The 16,816-nt window shown below is 37.5% G+C and overlaps 1 protein-coding gene across 3 annotated transcripts in view; it reads left to right on the top strand.

The window, feature by feature from the left end:
- Nucleotides 1-9,441, top strand: part of GMPS (guanine monophosphate synthase) — a 78,337-nt gene extending 68,896 nt beyond the window's left edge. For all 3 annotated transcript variants that reach the window (XM_042999005.1, XM_042999006.1, XM_042999007.1), the window contains exons 13-16: nt 2,255-2,370; nt 6,803-6,933; nt 7,870-8,042; nt 9,319-9,441. In XM_042999005.1, the coding sequence (XP_042854939.1) occupies nt 2,255-2,370; nt 6,803-6,933; nt 7,870-8,042; nt 9,319-9,420 (522 nt within the window). In that variant the 3' untranslated portion in view covers nt 9,421-9,441. The remainder of the gene's footprint in view (nt 1-2,254; nt 2,371-6,802; nt 6,934-7,869; nt 8,043-9,318) is intronic.
- The last annotated feature ends 7,375 nt before the right edge of the window (nt 9,442-16,816 follow it).

Raw genomic sequence — 16,816 nt, 5'->3', positions numbered from 1 at the left:
GAGGGTTCCTTTTTCTCCACATCTTTGCCAACACTTAATTAACTCTTTTTGATACTAGCCATTCTGACAGGTATCAGGGGATATCTTACTGTGCTTTTGATGTGCATTTCCCTCCTGGTTAGTGATGCATCTTTTCATGTGTCTATTGCCATCTGTAGGTATTTGAAAAAATACCTGTTGAGGTCCTCTGCCCATTTTTTAATTGTATTGTTTGGTGTTTTTAGTTTTGAGTTGTAGGAGTTCTTTACGTATTTTAGATGTTCACTCCTTATTGGATGTATCATTTTTCAGATATTTTCTTCCATTCACTGGGTTGCCTTTTGTGTTTGTCAGATTCCTTCATTTGCAAAAGCTTTTTATTTCAGTGTAGTCCCAGTAGTTTATTTTTGCTTTTTGTTTTCCTTGCCTGAGGGGATATATCTAGAAAAATGTTGCTCTGGCCAATACCAGTGATTTTACTGCCTGTGTTCTCTTCTGGGGTTTTCAGGTCTCACATTTAGGTCTTTAATCCTTTTTGAATTCATTTTTGCACATGGTGTTAGTGGTTCAGTTTTATTCTTTTACATGTAGATGTCCAGTTTTCCTGGTGCCATTTATTGAAAAGACTGTCTTTTCCTTCTTACCTCCTTTGTCATAGAGTAATTCATCATATAAATGTGGGTTTATTTCTGGCCTCTCTCTTCTTTTCCTCTGATCTATGTGTCTGTTTTTGTGCCAGTATCATACTGTTTTGATTACTGTAGCTTTATAGTATATCTTCCAGTCTGGAATTGTAAGACCTTGTTCTTCTTTCTCAAGATTGTTTTAGTTACCCAGGGTCTTTTGTGGTTCCTACAAATTCTAGTATTACTTGTTCTAGTTATGTGAAAAATGCTGTTGGTACTTTGATAAGAATTACATTGAATGTGTAGATTGTTCTGTGTAGTAGAGACATTCTAATAATAGTCCATGAGTATGGAATCCTGTCTTTCTGTTTGTGTCATCTTCAGTTTCTTTCATCAGTATTTCATATTTTTCAGATCTAGGTCTTTCACCTCTTTAACTTTATCCCTAGGAATTTAATTCTCTTTAGTGTAGTTGTAAGTGGTATTATTTTCTTAATTTCTCTTTATGTATGGTGTATAGAAATGCTACTGATTTCTGGGCATTAATTTTGTATCCTGCAACTTTACTGAATTCATTTATTACTTTTAGTAGTTTTTTGATGGAGTCCTTAGGATTTTCTATGTATGGCATCATGTCGTCAGCTAAGTGACAGCTTAACTTCTTTACCAATATTGATAACTTTTTTTTTTTTCCCCTTCTCTGATTGGTATGGCTAGGACTTCTAGTACTATGTTGAATGAAAGTGGCGAGAGTGGACATACGTGTCTTATTCCCGCTCTTATAGGAAAAGCTGTTAGTTTTTCACCATTGAGGATGATGTTAGCTGTGGGTTTTTCATATGTGGCCTTTGTTATGTTGAGGTAAAACATTGGTAGATCCTGTCTGCCAAATTAAGTATGCCGGCTATATACAGTTTGGCAGATATTTTGAATGAAATCCCAATGAGCTTCTGGCATGTGTTGAATAATTATTTTTTTAAATATTTATTTTGAGAGAGAGAGGGCGCAAGCAGGCCAGGGCAGAGAGGGACAGAGAATCTGAAGTAGGGTATGGGACCCTATCTCATGAACCTTGAGATCGTGACCTGAGCCAAAATCAAGAGTCAGATGCTCAACCAACTGAGCCACCCAGGCTCCCATGCATTGAATGAATTTTTAAAATTACCAAGATACTTTCTTTTCTTTTTAAAAAAAATTTTTTTTAATGTTTATTTTAGAGAGAGAGAGAGAGCGAGACTGAGAATGAGTGGGGGAGGAGCAGAGAGAGAGAGAGACACAGAATCCAAAGCAGTCTCCAGGCTCTGAGCTGTCATCACAGAGCCTGACATGGGGCTCGAACTCACGAGCTTTGAGTTCATGACCTGACCCTAAGACGCTCAACTGACTGAGCCATCCAGGCGCCCCTAAAATTACCAAGATACTTTCTTTATGTCTGAGCTCATTTAGGTAGAATTTAATATGGGATTTTAATTTAGGATTTATTTATATCATTAGAGAAATACTTAAATATGCATTTATTCAAGCATGTTTTTGTTTAAAAAAAAAGAAAATGATTGTTGATGGTGTTAATCATGAATGAAATATTTTCCAATCCGTGTTTTGATTTCTATAAAACCATTAAAAATTATTGATTGTATTTTTATTCTCAGGGTGACTGTCGTTCCTACAGTTACGTGTGTGGAATCTCCAGTAAAGATGAGCCTGACTGGGAATCTCTTATTTTCCTGGCTAGACTTATACCTCGCATGTGTCACAACATTAACAGGTATGTTCTGCAGGGGACAGGGGGTGAGGTGAAATGGGAAGATGTGTTTTTTTTAAGATCTTCTCACTGTTGAGAGACCAAAAGACTCAACGTATACATAGATAACAATTGAACAGATACTTAATAATAGCTTGTGTTTTCTTCCTTCATCACAGTGTAGTCACTGGCTTATTAAAAAGCTTTTTATTGTTGTTTAAAGGAAGACTAGGAAGGATTTTTTATTTAGTATAAAATATTAAAGGCACTTTTAAAACCTGTGTTCCAGGGGCACCTGGGTGGCTCAGTCGATTGTCTGATTCTTGATTTCAGTTCAGGTCATGAGCTCATGGTTCATGAGTTTGAGGCCTGCACCGGGCTCTGTGCTGACAGTGTGGAGCTTGTTTGGGATTTTCTCTCTCTCTCTCTCTCTCTCTCTCTGCCCTCCCCCTCCCCCCACTTGCGCTCAATGCTCTCTCTCAAAATAAATAAACTTGAAAAGAAAGCGTATCTTTCATATTATCATCTTATTAGTTCTTGGTTTATGATAATATGTTTTCTTCCAGGATTTCTCCCAGGGTTTCTTCTACTAGAAGGAATACATACAGGTTATAGAATTTTCAATAGAGACTTTGTTAATTTAATAACAATCCCAAGGGAAATCAAAGGGAAGAAATGGGCATATGCCAGATATCATTAAAATACATGCAGAATTTATGTTGATTTTGGTTTTTTCAGGTCTAGTTTTCCTTTCATTTGCACATTAACTTCTTATGTTGGGAGTATCAACAGCTGATTTATAATCTGTTTGTAATACTCAATTGCATTGTCCCATCTATAGTTCAAGAAGTATCACTTGTTTAGTACCAGATTGCTAATTAGATGTTCCAGTTTCACCATTGGGTACTTTTTTGTTTTCTGCATGAGTATGAAGCATTTCACAACCAAAAATATTTTTTTTAATATACTTCATTGTCAAATTGGCTTATATATACAATATCCAGTGCTCATCCCAACCAGTACCCTCCTCAGTGCCCATCATCCTTTTTCTCTCTCCCCCACCCCCCATCTACCCTCAGTTTGTTCTCTGTATTTAAGAGTCTCTTATGGTTTGCCTCCCTCCCTCTCTGTAACTATTTTTTCCCCCTTCTCTTCCCCCATGGTCTTCTGTTAAGTTTCTCAAGATCCGCATGAGTGAAAACCTATGATATCTGTCCTTCTCTGACTTACTTCACTCAGCATAATCCCTTCCAAAAAAAATTCTTGAGGTTTCAGTTTACTCAAGGTTGCTGCAGTAATTAAGAACCTACCCATTGGTGTCCACCCTGCAGGATGTGTATAGTTCTAGAACTGCCTGCTGGGTTGTGCTCTCAGACAGGGAGTTGCAGGGAAGCCAGTGTTTTACTAAAAAGGCTTATTATCGTGATGAATCTAAGGCCTGCAAATACAGAAAGCACCTTTATGACACTGAAAAGAAGTACTAATAAATAACAGTAAATTTGTAATTGCTTATTTTGAATGGAGATAATTATCTTGGTTACAATAATGGTTCATAATCCATCTTCTAGAGAATACGTAATGCCTAAATAAACTTTTTAGGTCATATAGAAAATTCCTTTTCCCTGAATTTGACTCAACTGTTTTTGGTTTTCATTTCACAGCATTCTTACAGTTTGAGCTCTTGCTCAGTTTTTCTTTTGCTAAAGGACACTCACCCTTTTTAAACTTTATCTCTGGCCTTTTGTATGCTGGTTTCTCTGCCTGTCTTCTTCTTCCCTCATGTGTTCCTCCCTCCTTTCCCAAACATTTCCCCTACTGCCCAAAAAATAAAGTCTAACAAACAACAAACAAAACAATAGATCTTATTTTATTAACTTTTAAAGTTTATTTTGAGAGAGAGAGGTGAGGGTAGGGGAAGAGACAGAAGGAGAGAGAGACTCCCAAGGAGGCTCTGCACTGTCAGCACAGAGCCCGATGCCGGCCTCGAACTCGGGAACTGTGAGATCGTGACCTGAGCTGAAATCAAGAGTCGGACGCTTAACTGATTGAGCTCACCCAGGTGCCCCAAAAAATAGCTTTTAAAACATGAATCACAAACCCTTAAAAGAGTCTTGGTGAATTTTAGATTTCTTTGCCAGGGTCCTTTTTGGGAATTGGAATTTAAATAATTAAAGACTTTTTTTTTTTTCTATTTTTGCCAAATATTTTCCTAATTCACATTATGGAATCTTTGTATAGGGAGGGACTGCTCCAGTTTCACTGTTCTGTACGGTGTAAAAGACTACCTATTCCTGTACATTCTGTGAACACTCTTGTTTGTAAAAAATAAGACAGAGCAAGTTCATGGCATTCTTTTTCCTAGTTGCTTTTTCCTCAGGGGATCATTTATGAACTCTAGGGACTGTATTGCTGAGTCGAAGTGTAGCTTTTTATGCATGGGACAAAAACCTGCTTGCTCTCATAGGTTTAGGAGGAGGCAGTCAATTAGTTGGTGGTAGTGGCAGTTTTGATGTGATGCAGTTTTCTTCTATGTGTTTTTATTCCAAGTACTTACTAAGAAAAAAAATTCATTAAACTTTATCATGGAAGTTGCCAAGAGATATTTATTGTCTTTGGTAAAGATAGATAGGGCTAGAGAAGAGGGATAGTTGTGTGCTGGCTGGAGTCAAGAGTGGGGAGAGCTAGGATATGTTCATACCCGCGTCCTGACTGCCCCTTGTTTCCTGGGTGAAGGTTGTGGAACAGATCCTCCCAACCAGTGGTAAGACTCCTCAAGTTGTTGTACTTACCTGATCCTAATTTCCTCAAGCCTTGTTCCTTTATTATAAGTTACTTTTATTAACACCGTTATTAAGATAGGAAGCGTATATCTTTCTTTTAAACATATACTTAAAGAAGTAGTGATTTATTCCTTTGGCAGGGAATAGTAGGATGCCAGATTCTATTTTGGTCACACTTTTTTTTTTTTAATTTTTATTTTATTTTGTAAATTTACACCCAAATTAGCGTATAGTGCAACAATGATTTCAGGAGTAGATTCCTTAATGCCCCTTACCCATTTAGCCCATCACCCCTTCCACACCTCCTCCAGTAACCCTGTTCTCCATATTTAAGAGCCTCTTATGTTTTGTCCCCCTTCCTGTTTTTATATTATTTTTGTTTCCCTTCCCTTAGGTTCATCTGTTTTGTCTCTTCAAGTCCTCATATGAGTGAAGTCATAAGATTTTTGTCTTTCTCTGATTTCACTTAGCAGAATACCCTCCAGTTCCATCCATGTAGTTGCCAATGGCAAGATTTCATTCTTTCTGATTGCCAAGTAGTACTCCATTGTGTATATATACCACATCTTCTTTATCCGATCATCCATCGAGGGACATTTGGGCTCTTTCCATACTTTGGCTATTGTTGATAGTGCTGCTATAAACATGGGGGTGCATGTGTCCCTTCGAAACAGCACACCTGTATCCCTTGGATAAATGCCTAGTAGTGTAATTGCTGGGTCGTAGGGTAGTTGTATTTTTAGTTTTTTGGTGAACCTCCATACTATTTTCCAGAGTGGCTGCACCAGCTTGCATTCCCAGGTCATACCTTTTATAATGGGGAAATGAGGATCTTTCTTTGGGATCAATGTTTCCCAAAGTGAAAACAAAATTGAGTAGTCAGATAAGCCTGTAGTGCATTTCCCAAACTTACCTTGGAGGTTTCTAGTGCATATTAGCATAGTACAGTTTCTTAAGTTTTGTCATAAAGCAACCTATTTATTTGTTCAATTCAGTGTTTCCCCAGACTTCTGTGGATTGATTTCTTAGGGGTACTATAACAAATTATCACACACTCAGAGACTTAAAACAGACGTTTGTTCTTTCACAGTTCTAGAGGCTGGAAGTCTGAAGTCAGGGGGTTAGCAGGGCTATGGTCCCTATGACATAAGGCTCTGGGAGAGGATCCTTCCTTGCCTCTTCTTAGTTTCTGGTATTTACTGGCTTGTGCAGTATAACTCCAATCTTTGTTGCCATTTTCACATGGCCCTCTTTTTTCTATGTGTGTCTGTTTGCAAATTTCCATCTTCTCAGAAGGACGCCTTCATAGATTAATGTCTACTCTGGTCCTTACAACCTTCCCTTAACTTGATTACTTCTTCAGGGACCCTATTTTCACTTACAGATTCCAGGTGGACATGAAGTTTGGGGGATACCCATCTATCCAGTACATTATATGAAAAGGGAATCGTGATAATTCCATATATATTTGTACATTCTGAGATACTATTATTCCAAAGAATACACTTGCAGGAAGGTACATGGAACATAGACCCTTCTATAATCTTACATCCTGTCCTACCCATGTGGTGATTGGAAGTAGGAGAGGGGCCTCAGGATAAAGGGAAAGAATGATACTCTATTTGCCTTGCTTCTACTAAAATGTAATTTCTCTATAATTTTTGCTTCCCTTCTAGAGTTGTCTATATATTTGGCCCACCAGTTAAAGAACCTCCTACAGATGTTACTCCCACTTTCTTGACAACAGGGGTGCTCAGTACTTTACGCCAAGCTGACTTTGAGGCACATAACATTCTCAGGGAGTCTGGTAAGTTGCTCATTTTGTTTGTCACTACATGCTGTAACTAGAATTTGGAAGTGTGGCATTACAGTTTCTAGTAGGAGGATGCAAGTTTGAATTTCTAGATGCTTTTATTTTTATTATTCATTCCTGTGGATTGTTCTGTGATATTGCCTGCTATACAAAATTATTCACCTTTATGGTCATTTGTGGACATGTCCATAGGGGCAAAAAATTTGAGTTGCCTGACTCCCATGTTCCCAGTTTAGGTTATATAAGGTGATTTTTTTGTTTCACTCTATTACTGTAAACAAGTGTCCTTTTTGTAGTCTACTTGGTACCATATGTTTTGCATTTCTGTGCTGTTTGTTTCTGCTTTTACTATTTGAAATGCCCCCCAAGCATAGTGCTGAGGTGCTGTCTGGGTTTCTAAGCACAGAATGGCTGTCATGTGCCTTATGGAGAAAATACGTGGGTTAGATAAGCTTTGTTCATGTATGAATTACAGTGCTGTTGGCTATGAGTTCAGTGTTAATGAATCCAGAATAAATATTAAATGAGGTGTCTTTAAACAGAAACACATGTAAAACCAGGTTATGTATTGATTGGTTGATGAAAATGTTGTGACCAGAGGCTTACAGGAACCTAACTCTGTTTTTCCTCTAGGGACAGTGGTTTACTGTTTACTAATTCACTGTTTGCAGAATAGACTATAACTACCTTGGGTAACAAGAATAAAATCATATCACTGTAACATTAATACAGTCATCAAATTCTATTGTTTGTATTTGTGATTGAGTTTACTTACAACGATGTTGAAAACAATGCTGCATGATAACGGTCTTAACTGTTATGCTTATGTATGTGATTTTAGATATTGTCTGGGAAGATTTAATGGAACTAGGTTAGAGGGCTTTTTCCATGGTACGTGATTGGTCCTGCATGTTAACTTCCTTTCTCTAGGGTATGCTGGGAAAATTAGCCAGATGCCAGTGATTTTGACACCATTACATTTTGATCGAGACCCGCTTCAGAAGCAGCCTTCATGTCAGAGATCTGTGGTTATTCGAACCTTTATTACTAGTGATTTTATGACTGGTATACCTGCAACGCCTGGCAATGAAATCCCTGTAGAGGTAATTTATATATTTTTTTCTCATACACGTTTTTAATATCTCTTATATTTTGTAATTTGGTGAATGGAATAGGCTATGATAAAATTCGTATTTCTCGGGTTGGTTTTCTGTTTATAAGATGGGCTTTTTTTTTTTTTCAATCTCCACGTAATAATTTAATGTACCGTAGTAGAAAAGACCTTAAATTTATTATACCCTCCAGATGTCTGATTACTATATGGAGAGTATCCACCTCTAATCTGTAATTCTGTCTAATCTTGCCAATAATATATTTTTTTTAATTTTTTTTTTTAACGTTTATTTATTTTTGAGACAGAGACAGAGTATGAACAGGGGAGGGGCAGAGAGAGAGGGAGACACAGAATCTGAAATGGGCTCCAGGCTCTGAGCTGTCAGCACAGAGCCTGACGCGGGGCTCGAACTCACGGACCATGAGATCATGACCTGAGCCGAAGTCGGACGCTTAACCGACTGAGCCACCCAGGTGCCCCATTGCCAGTAATATTTTTAAATATTGTTTTCTAAGAAAGGGTGAAAGCCCTGGGAGCGAAGAAGAGTTTATTAGAAATAAGGATGAGATTTGATGCAATGATGGCTAGACACCCATGAATTGCTTAATGCTCTACTTACTGTTTTTGATCACCATCTTCCTCTCTTGTTATCTCTCTCTCCACTGGAGTATTCCAAAGCAGCTATTTGCATAATAGCAAATGAAAACCAAAGTGAAACTTTATTAGGTGGCCCGCAGCTCCCATACTCTAATGCAAGGCTCTGGTTATAGCTGGATAGCTAGGCTGGGGAGTGTGGCTGTTTTCCCTTAGGCTCAAATCTGTTCTTTCAAGTGACCAGGCCTCCTCCTCCTCATGTACACTTGGTAGTGGTTATTGTTACAGTGCATTATCTGCCACCTTGCTGGCCTCCGAGTTGTATGTTTCAGCCACACAGAATTTGTGACACATTGGCTTTAACATATAAAATCACGTGCTTGGATGTCACATTGCTATCAGTGTTTCTAAACACTTGTTATGCACAAGCAACAAACATAACTTGCAGACTGGCAACTGCAGACTGCACTTTGAGTAGTACTGAGTTAAGTCACTTCAGTCTATAGAGGGAAATTAGGTTCACCTCATAACACTAATCAGAGACCATGCCATACACGTGAAAGACAATAATACAGATAGATCACATTTTAATTGTAAATGCAAGCCTACTAAGTCTGTTGGACATGCACTGGATCCTGGTTCTTCTATTTATGATCTTTGTTTTATAACAGGTGGTGTTAAAGATGGTCACTGAGATTAAGAAGATTCCTGGTATTTCTCGAATTATGTATGACTTAACATCAAAGCCCCCAGGAACTACCGAGTGGGAGTAATAAACTTCTTGTTCTATTAAAGTATTGTGTTCAGTTTAAATTGATTAGAAACCATTCCCAGTATTGACATGCGGTACTGTGAAAAGAGTTACTGGAGCGGCTGCATCACATCTGAGTTCTCTACAGCAAAAATCTACGGCTTAAGAGCTGAGTTGGGGATAACTAAAAGGGACTGAAGAGTTTGTACGGGTATAATCAAAGCACCATTGCCTACACTCAGACAGATTGACACTGCTTTTGCCTTTGCCTCACTTGTTCTTTATGTATAAACTCACTGTTGCTATTAATGTCTCTGTCAATGAAGATGTATGAAGGTGGCTGAGTTTGGGATTAGTAATGGGCCTCTGTCCCCTTTCCAGTTTCTAAGAGCTGTTAGAAAACACCCATTATTTACCAGTGTGACTTAGTATGTATGTCTTCCAGAGAAACTGAATTTTCCTGTAAGTAACCTTACTCCTGCAAAGGTGGGGATAAGGGATGAACATAATCAGATAAAGGTGTAGGTGGGTTGTTTCAGTCACTTTTGCAGAAACTGGGGCTATCAAATGTAAGCTGCCATATCACAGTCATGGGAGGCCATGGGAGAAGGAAGCTATGAATGGCCTCAATTTAAAATGTTTTCAAATCCTGTTCCACATAGATGCCTTGGTGTTCACCGTCAACCTGTTCATTAGTAAGGAGCTTTATCACCACCCCTCCCCCCCCGCCACCCCAGTGTTGCCAGCTCCCATAGCCTTGCTGAGGAAGTTTCTGTTCTTTTTCCCACAAGAGGCTGTCTCTGGTGTAGCATCAATAAAGTCTGAGCATTTTAATCTCATTTGGTCAGAGGGCCAGCTCTGAGCCTACAGAAACCATCACGCATGCCCACAGTTTATATCATCTAGTAAAGAGTGTAAAATGAACTCTTAGATGTAATCTGTAGGTGGATTTATTATTACCCACTGCTCAGAAGACTTGTGACCAGTTCTTGGTCCATGCAAGATATTGCCAAACCTTATAATCTTTCTATCATTCATAAGAAAAGATTCAAGAACTTGTGTAGGACTCATTGCCATTGCCACTGGTTTCTACCAGATCCTTTATAACATCCGTGTATGCAGTATAAAAATAGTACTAGACTTAAATTCTACAACCATTTCTCCATATTTTAGCTGATCTTACTATTTAAGAACATTAGTGAGTTTTTGTTCTGTTTGTTTTGTTTTTAATTGAGGTTAACTGACATGTACTAGATTAGTTTCTGTTGGCATACTAAACCCATTTCAGGTTGCTGCCTCTTCAAGATCCTTTGTATCAATCAGGTACAAAATTTTCTTTGGGATTCAGTGTTAGGTAAATCGTAAAATTATGCGATGTAGAAGTCTACTTTTTATTCTGGCTGGTCCAGAGGACAAGAAAACTGTATTGCCAGACCTGCAAGGGAAGAACTTCTGTCTATTGTAACAGAGACCCGTCCCCAAAGCGAAGGGGTATTTGACTTCTACAGAACTTGAAGGGTTTATTTTCTGTCCTGAAGATGAGGTATTCATACTGCCTTTTGGAAAGAGGAAATGTAAGTGATCTGGCCTTAACAGATTTGGACTCATGTTATCTTAGAACTGGAATAGACAACCTCTAAAAGGCTTACAAATATTTACATTGTGTGAAAAAATTCCTCTTGTAGCAGAAGTGTCTTACAGTTTTGTATTCAAGCAAATAGGAAACTAGGAAGAATATATAATAAGTGTTTTCTTTTTAATGTATCTTCTGTGGAACACTGCTCCACCAAGATGAACCTTGTCAAAAGGGTTAGGTGGTCATATAAATTGGGAAAGTGCTGTTCACTTGTCCTGTCTTGGAAAGTCATGGTATACATTATATTCAAAGCTCTGAGAGATTTTGATGTTAAAAGCAATTGTTAAAACTTTTTAACTTAATGTTTTCCTGATACTGTCTGCGAAACCCTTTTTATAATTCTTAATACTGGAAAAAATGGTCTCTCCAAAACATATCCTGACATCATAAAGTAAAAAAAAAAAAATTTTTTTTCCTGGAATTGAGAGATCTTCCCTGATGTTTTTTTGTATCCTCTTTTCCTTTGCAAAGTGCTTTTTGCTTTGTGCTGTACAGTATTAGTCTGTATCTTCACAGTCTGTCATCCAAGCAGCTGGGAAAAGTTAAGATTTGTGGTCCATTTTACCTTAGGGAAACAAGCTCAGCTTAGTGATGGTTACCTAGTGAAGTTCAGAATTAAATATGATCCTTGGTAGATTATGACTGCATTCCCATCAGTTACCACGTGCCTGGGATACCTATTTAATTATTTTGTTTATTTGTACTGATGAGGGCTAGGTAGGCAGATCAGTGGAAACATCATTTATTCCCCACAATGGCAGGCACAAAAGAATTTTCAAGTACCCAGTTTCACCTTAATGGTGCCATTTATACTCCTCAGCCGTACAGGAAATAACAGCCTGGCTTTTAAGTTGTTTTAATATCAGATGTGACCTTACCCCAGTCATAGGTAAACATCACAATACATTGTGAAATCAAATATTAATTACCTTGTTTTTTGTAGCTGTAGTATAGATCAGTGAAATTGGACCACTTAATCTTCTGTTGTGACCACAACACTTGGAAACTACCCATTAATATGTACCTGATAGCAGTCTCTTTACTGTGTGTTTTTGAAACAGTTGACCAAGAATGTGCTTTGGCTTCGAGACTAATGAAAAGTGTCCCATTATCTGTTATATACAGCAAATTGTTGGCAGAGCTGGAGCTAGAATCCAGGCTTTGTCTTCTCTGTATTGAAGAGGTTATGTTCGAAGGCCCTTCAAGGCAAGGCTTAACAGGACGTTCTCAGCGGATAGTTGACCATCAAGGACAAATGTATTTACAAAGTGTAAATTCTCTCCTTATTTATAATAATAGAATGGTTAGTTTCTGTCATGCCCAGTGTTATACCTCTGTTTCTTTTTTATTCCATTTTATTCCTTTCCACCACTCCATACCCTCCTCCTTTCTCCCACTGTTTCCTGAATTCTCACTGGAATGTGAAGGACACACCTCAGCTAATGGGTACTCCTGTCATTGACCTAATTCAGAAAGTAATAGGGAACTGAATATAAGCTGGACGTCTCTACCCTTAGAAAGCACCCTCTTTGTTCTCACTGTGGTAGTTTAGCCATGCAGGTAACATAGGGAACCAGGGTATCTTTTTTTTTTTTTTTTTTTTTTTTAACCACTGTAGGGTTATAACAGCGATAATGGTGGCATCCTTGGCTTTTTTATTCCCTGACCATTTAATGACAAGTGAAGAGATTTAGAATCCTGCAAAGAGTACCAAAATGCCATATGAAAGAGGCCCAGGTATTCCACCCAGCTCTGACCCTTTGTCTGTGGTTCTCAACCCTGGGGAGGAATTAAGTCTCAACCTGAGGAATTAAATCTGTATAATGTCTAGACCCCACAATCAAATCAATTAAAATAGAATCTTGGTAGGGCCCCATTATTGATAGTTTTAAATCTCAGCTGGAAAAAACTATTGCTGAAAGATATACCTGGTCTGTCTAGTTATGGCTTAAAATCGTAGTCAAATCTATAAGAGAAATGCTAAGAGAAGGCCACAGATAACGTCTTGTTGAACATCTCATAGCTAAATTACTTCAGAACTAGCGGCTCTCGACAACTTCTTTTGGTTTTTGTCAAAGAGGAGCAATCCACCCCTGTGTTATAGCCACCTCTCTGAATCTGACTCCAGCTAGATCATGAAACAGACTGAGCTATTATTGCACCCACTGAAATCCTTCTGGAGCTGTGTCATTTGGATATCATTCATTAGAGAGCTGGAGATTACCTGCCTGCAACTTAAGTTCCCTGAGGGAGGACTTTTTGAACAGCTCCATTTCAAGTTACATATCCATTAGTGTCTTTGTTTACTGGTGGGTCCCGTGGCATCTTTTGACCTTGTTAAGGGCTCTTTGATTAGCAGAATTATGAGACTTTGGGGAGAGTTTCGTTATTTCTTGGGTATACTAGGTTCAGTAGCTCCAAAATCTTTCTGAGTTGTTCAGGAAGCCTGAACCTTAAGTAATCCAAGTGGAGTATTGCCTTTGGAGAATACAAATATTTAAGGTAAGTAATTTTCTGTCTTTGAACCTAATGTGGCATTGTTAAAACCTTATGGTATTAAACGAAGAAGTGAATGTAACCTTTTGAACAGATTTTTTTATAAAAAAGTATTTTGTTAATTGGAGTAAGTAGTATAGTTGTGAATTGTTCATGGTATATTGAAATACCTTGTATGTTGTGGTGATGTTGGCATAAAATAGCTTTGCTAAATTAATATGAAATGAGTTTAATGCCTTTTGTTTTCAATACACTTCATAAGGGAGGCAGTGATGACTTTCATAATTTGTCGTTAAACATCAGTGTTTATGAGAAGGTGAAGGAAGAACAAAGAGGACAGACGTTATCAGGGTATGGGAAATAAGAAATTGCATATACTGTCGGGTTTCTGGATAATAAATTGAATCTGTCTCTATAGGAGGGTGTCAGGATTTTGCCCAGAGTATAACAGTGGACATGATAGACACAAAATATTAGATAGCTTTTTAAGTGAATAGTTAGGTGTGTGTATGTGTTTTGAAAATTAAAGTCCTACACACACACACACACACACACACACACACACACACACACACTTATTTGACTTCTTGCATACTTATTTATATTTGATCAACTCTGTCCTCAATTATTTCAAACATCTATTACCTTTATTAATTTGATACAAAAGTTGGATCCTATTTGTTGAGAACTGTGAGCGTTGATCAAACCCATGAAAGTAAATGTATTAAGTCATTAATATGATTAAGGGAAATAACCATGTTCAGAAACTGAATTAAGTAATTACTTTCAGGTAGCTACATTGCTGTGGTGTGATTGACCTGTTCTTAAGAAGAAAAAGCTTCTGGGGCACCTGGCGGGCTCAGTGGGTAGAGAGTGTGACTCTTGATCTCTCAGGGTTGTGAGTTTGAGACCCATGTTGGGTGCAGAGATCACTTAAAAAATTAAAAAGTTTCAACAGACAAAAAATATTCAGCTAGGTGCAAGAAAATTCCATCTTATGATTCTTTTCAAAAGCAACTTCTCTTACAGTGTGGGTGGTGAGGATGTAATGAATTGGACTTGTTCATAGTGCTTATTGTTTTGGGGGAAAAAAAGCACCAAGAATGATATATATCATGACCCTTTTGTGTTCAGGAATCTCCTTAAAAATTTTCAAGCCTACAAAAAGTGAACTAGTGCAACTAGCACTCTCTACATACTCTTAACTACTGTGATTCAAAAATTAAAATAGTGCCTTTCCTTAATTATTGAATAAACCATAGAGCACATAGTTGAAATTTCCCCAAAGTTGATAAAAGTTCCCAGAGATTTTTAAGTAAATGCAGTATCTTGGAATATTTCAGTATTTATGTTGCCCTTCTAGCCTATTTTCAGATTTTTGCTTCAAGAGAAATTTAATAATTTGCCATTGAATAGGAAACATTTTGGAAGATCTTTTTTACTTTTTTTTTTTTTTCTTTTCCTGGTCAGGTTCTTAAAGCAACTGATGTGAATTTAGTAGGGGTTTTCAGGCTTTCCTTTCACAGTTCCGTTAGTGATTTTTTAATAGCAACCCTAGACCAAAATAAGTATCTAATAGTTCCATTTTTTAAGTGATAGTAATGTTGAAACAACTTGAAAAATATTTGTCCTAACAACATAGTAGCCACTTGAAAAAATATTACACATCCATTGAAAGAAACAATGTATTTCATTTTTGAATAACTGGAGTTAATTACTAAATGTATGCTCTGTTGGGGACTGTGCAACTTGATAAACTCTGGTATAGATGAATACTGCTATCTCTGTTTTCTAGTCCATGCTGAGTTTTGCACAGTACTTTTTTATCACAGCAGCCACTGAATACTTAGCTTTGCAAAGATAAGACATTGAAAGGAGTGCAGCATGCTGCTGTGTTGAAATGGACCTACCACAAGCTAGTAGTTCACCTTGCGTGTATCTGAGTTTGCGGCAGTGTCTTGGAGTACCTGTGAATAGTTTGAGAACCGTGGTGTCTGAGTATTTTGATTTTTTTTTCCTTTCTGCACATCAAAGGATACATATAAAATATACTTGTATCCTTAATAATTGAAAGAGTTGTCTTTCTTGGTTTTGATGTTAAGAGTTGGAATATTTTGCAAAGATAGAGATGTTTAAAAATCTCAACACATCTTAGGGGAGAGACAGGTATACCATGCTACATAAAGTAAACATGTATAGAGTCTGCCTAGATCCAAGTTGGATGTGTACTTCTCACTTTGGAGCTTTGCTTTGTTAGTTACAGTTGTTACTACGGACGCTTAAAACTATCCTGTGCTTTTTAGGATGTAGACTATACACCCTCTATACTGTATAAAAGTGAATATTTACTGGGTTTACACATGCCAAATATGCTTTCTACACATTAAATACTATATTGATTTCTCTTTGTAAAACAACGGGAAACAGTCACATAACACACTAAAAAAATCTTTTTGTTAAATACACAGTGATGGCCATCCCTTGAATGTTTTTAGAGTTCATCAAGACACAAAGAGGGAATTAACATTCATCACAGTTTGGGAATAAATTGAATTTAAAGCTTACTGAAAGCATAGCTCTCTCATATACAGTTTCACCTTTGTGTGACTTCTCTGGATCTCAGAAGGGAACCATTGTAGAAAAACATTGAGAATTGGGAATAGGAATCTGTCATGAAATCTTAGAATATTAATGACCTAGAGTAAGATTCCTAGTTCATTTGCTAGGTGTTATTTTGGGAATCTATTTTAGAAATATTTCTTCCTAATTCTGCTTATAAAACATTAGCCTGAAATCTAATTAACTTGATGTATTTCTGACTCCATGTAGCTGTGCTGCCTTCGGCAAGGCAGCAATCTCCTGGGCAGTGGTTAACTCGGATGTGATGTAGGAATGATATTATCTGGTTGGTCAAGTGACAAAATGTAGGAAAAGTGAATACATTATGAGAATATGCCTTCTCTGTAAAATGCTGGTGTAAGCATAGTCAGGTATTTAAAACAGAGTGCAGATGTAACAAAAGATACGGGATTAATAATCCCATTGTGCTCATTTAGCTGGGATAATTCAAATAAAATTATACCATGTCAGATCTCAGATTTTGAGGATGGGGTGGGATGGGATCATCTGTTTTCAACTATGCAAGGGCTATGTATGCATGCATCTTTATGAAACTTACGCCACTTGATATTAACTAAGAGGGAACAGAACTGTCTCTGGTCTCCTCCAATCTTGCACTTGAAAACTACACAAATTTCGTGTAGTTTTCTTTCTGTTCTGATTCTAG

The sequence above is a fragment of the Panthera tigris genome, chromosome C2 (assembly GCF_018350195.1).
Source record: "Panthera tigris isolate Pti1 chromosome C2, P.tigris_Pti1_mat1.1, whole genome shotgun sequence".
In the NCBI taxonomy this organism is placed as follows: domain Eukaryota; kingdom Metazoa; phylum Chordata; class Mammalia; order Carnivora; family Felidae; genus Panthera; species Panthera tigris.
This window is presented reverse-complemented; position numbering and strand designations above follow the sequence as displayed.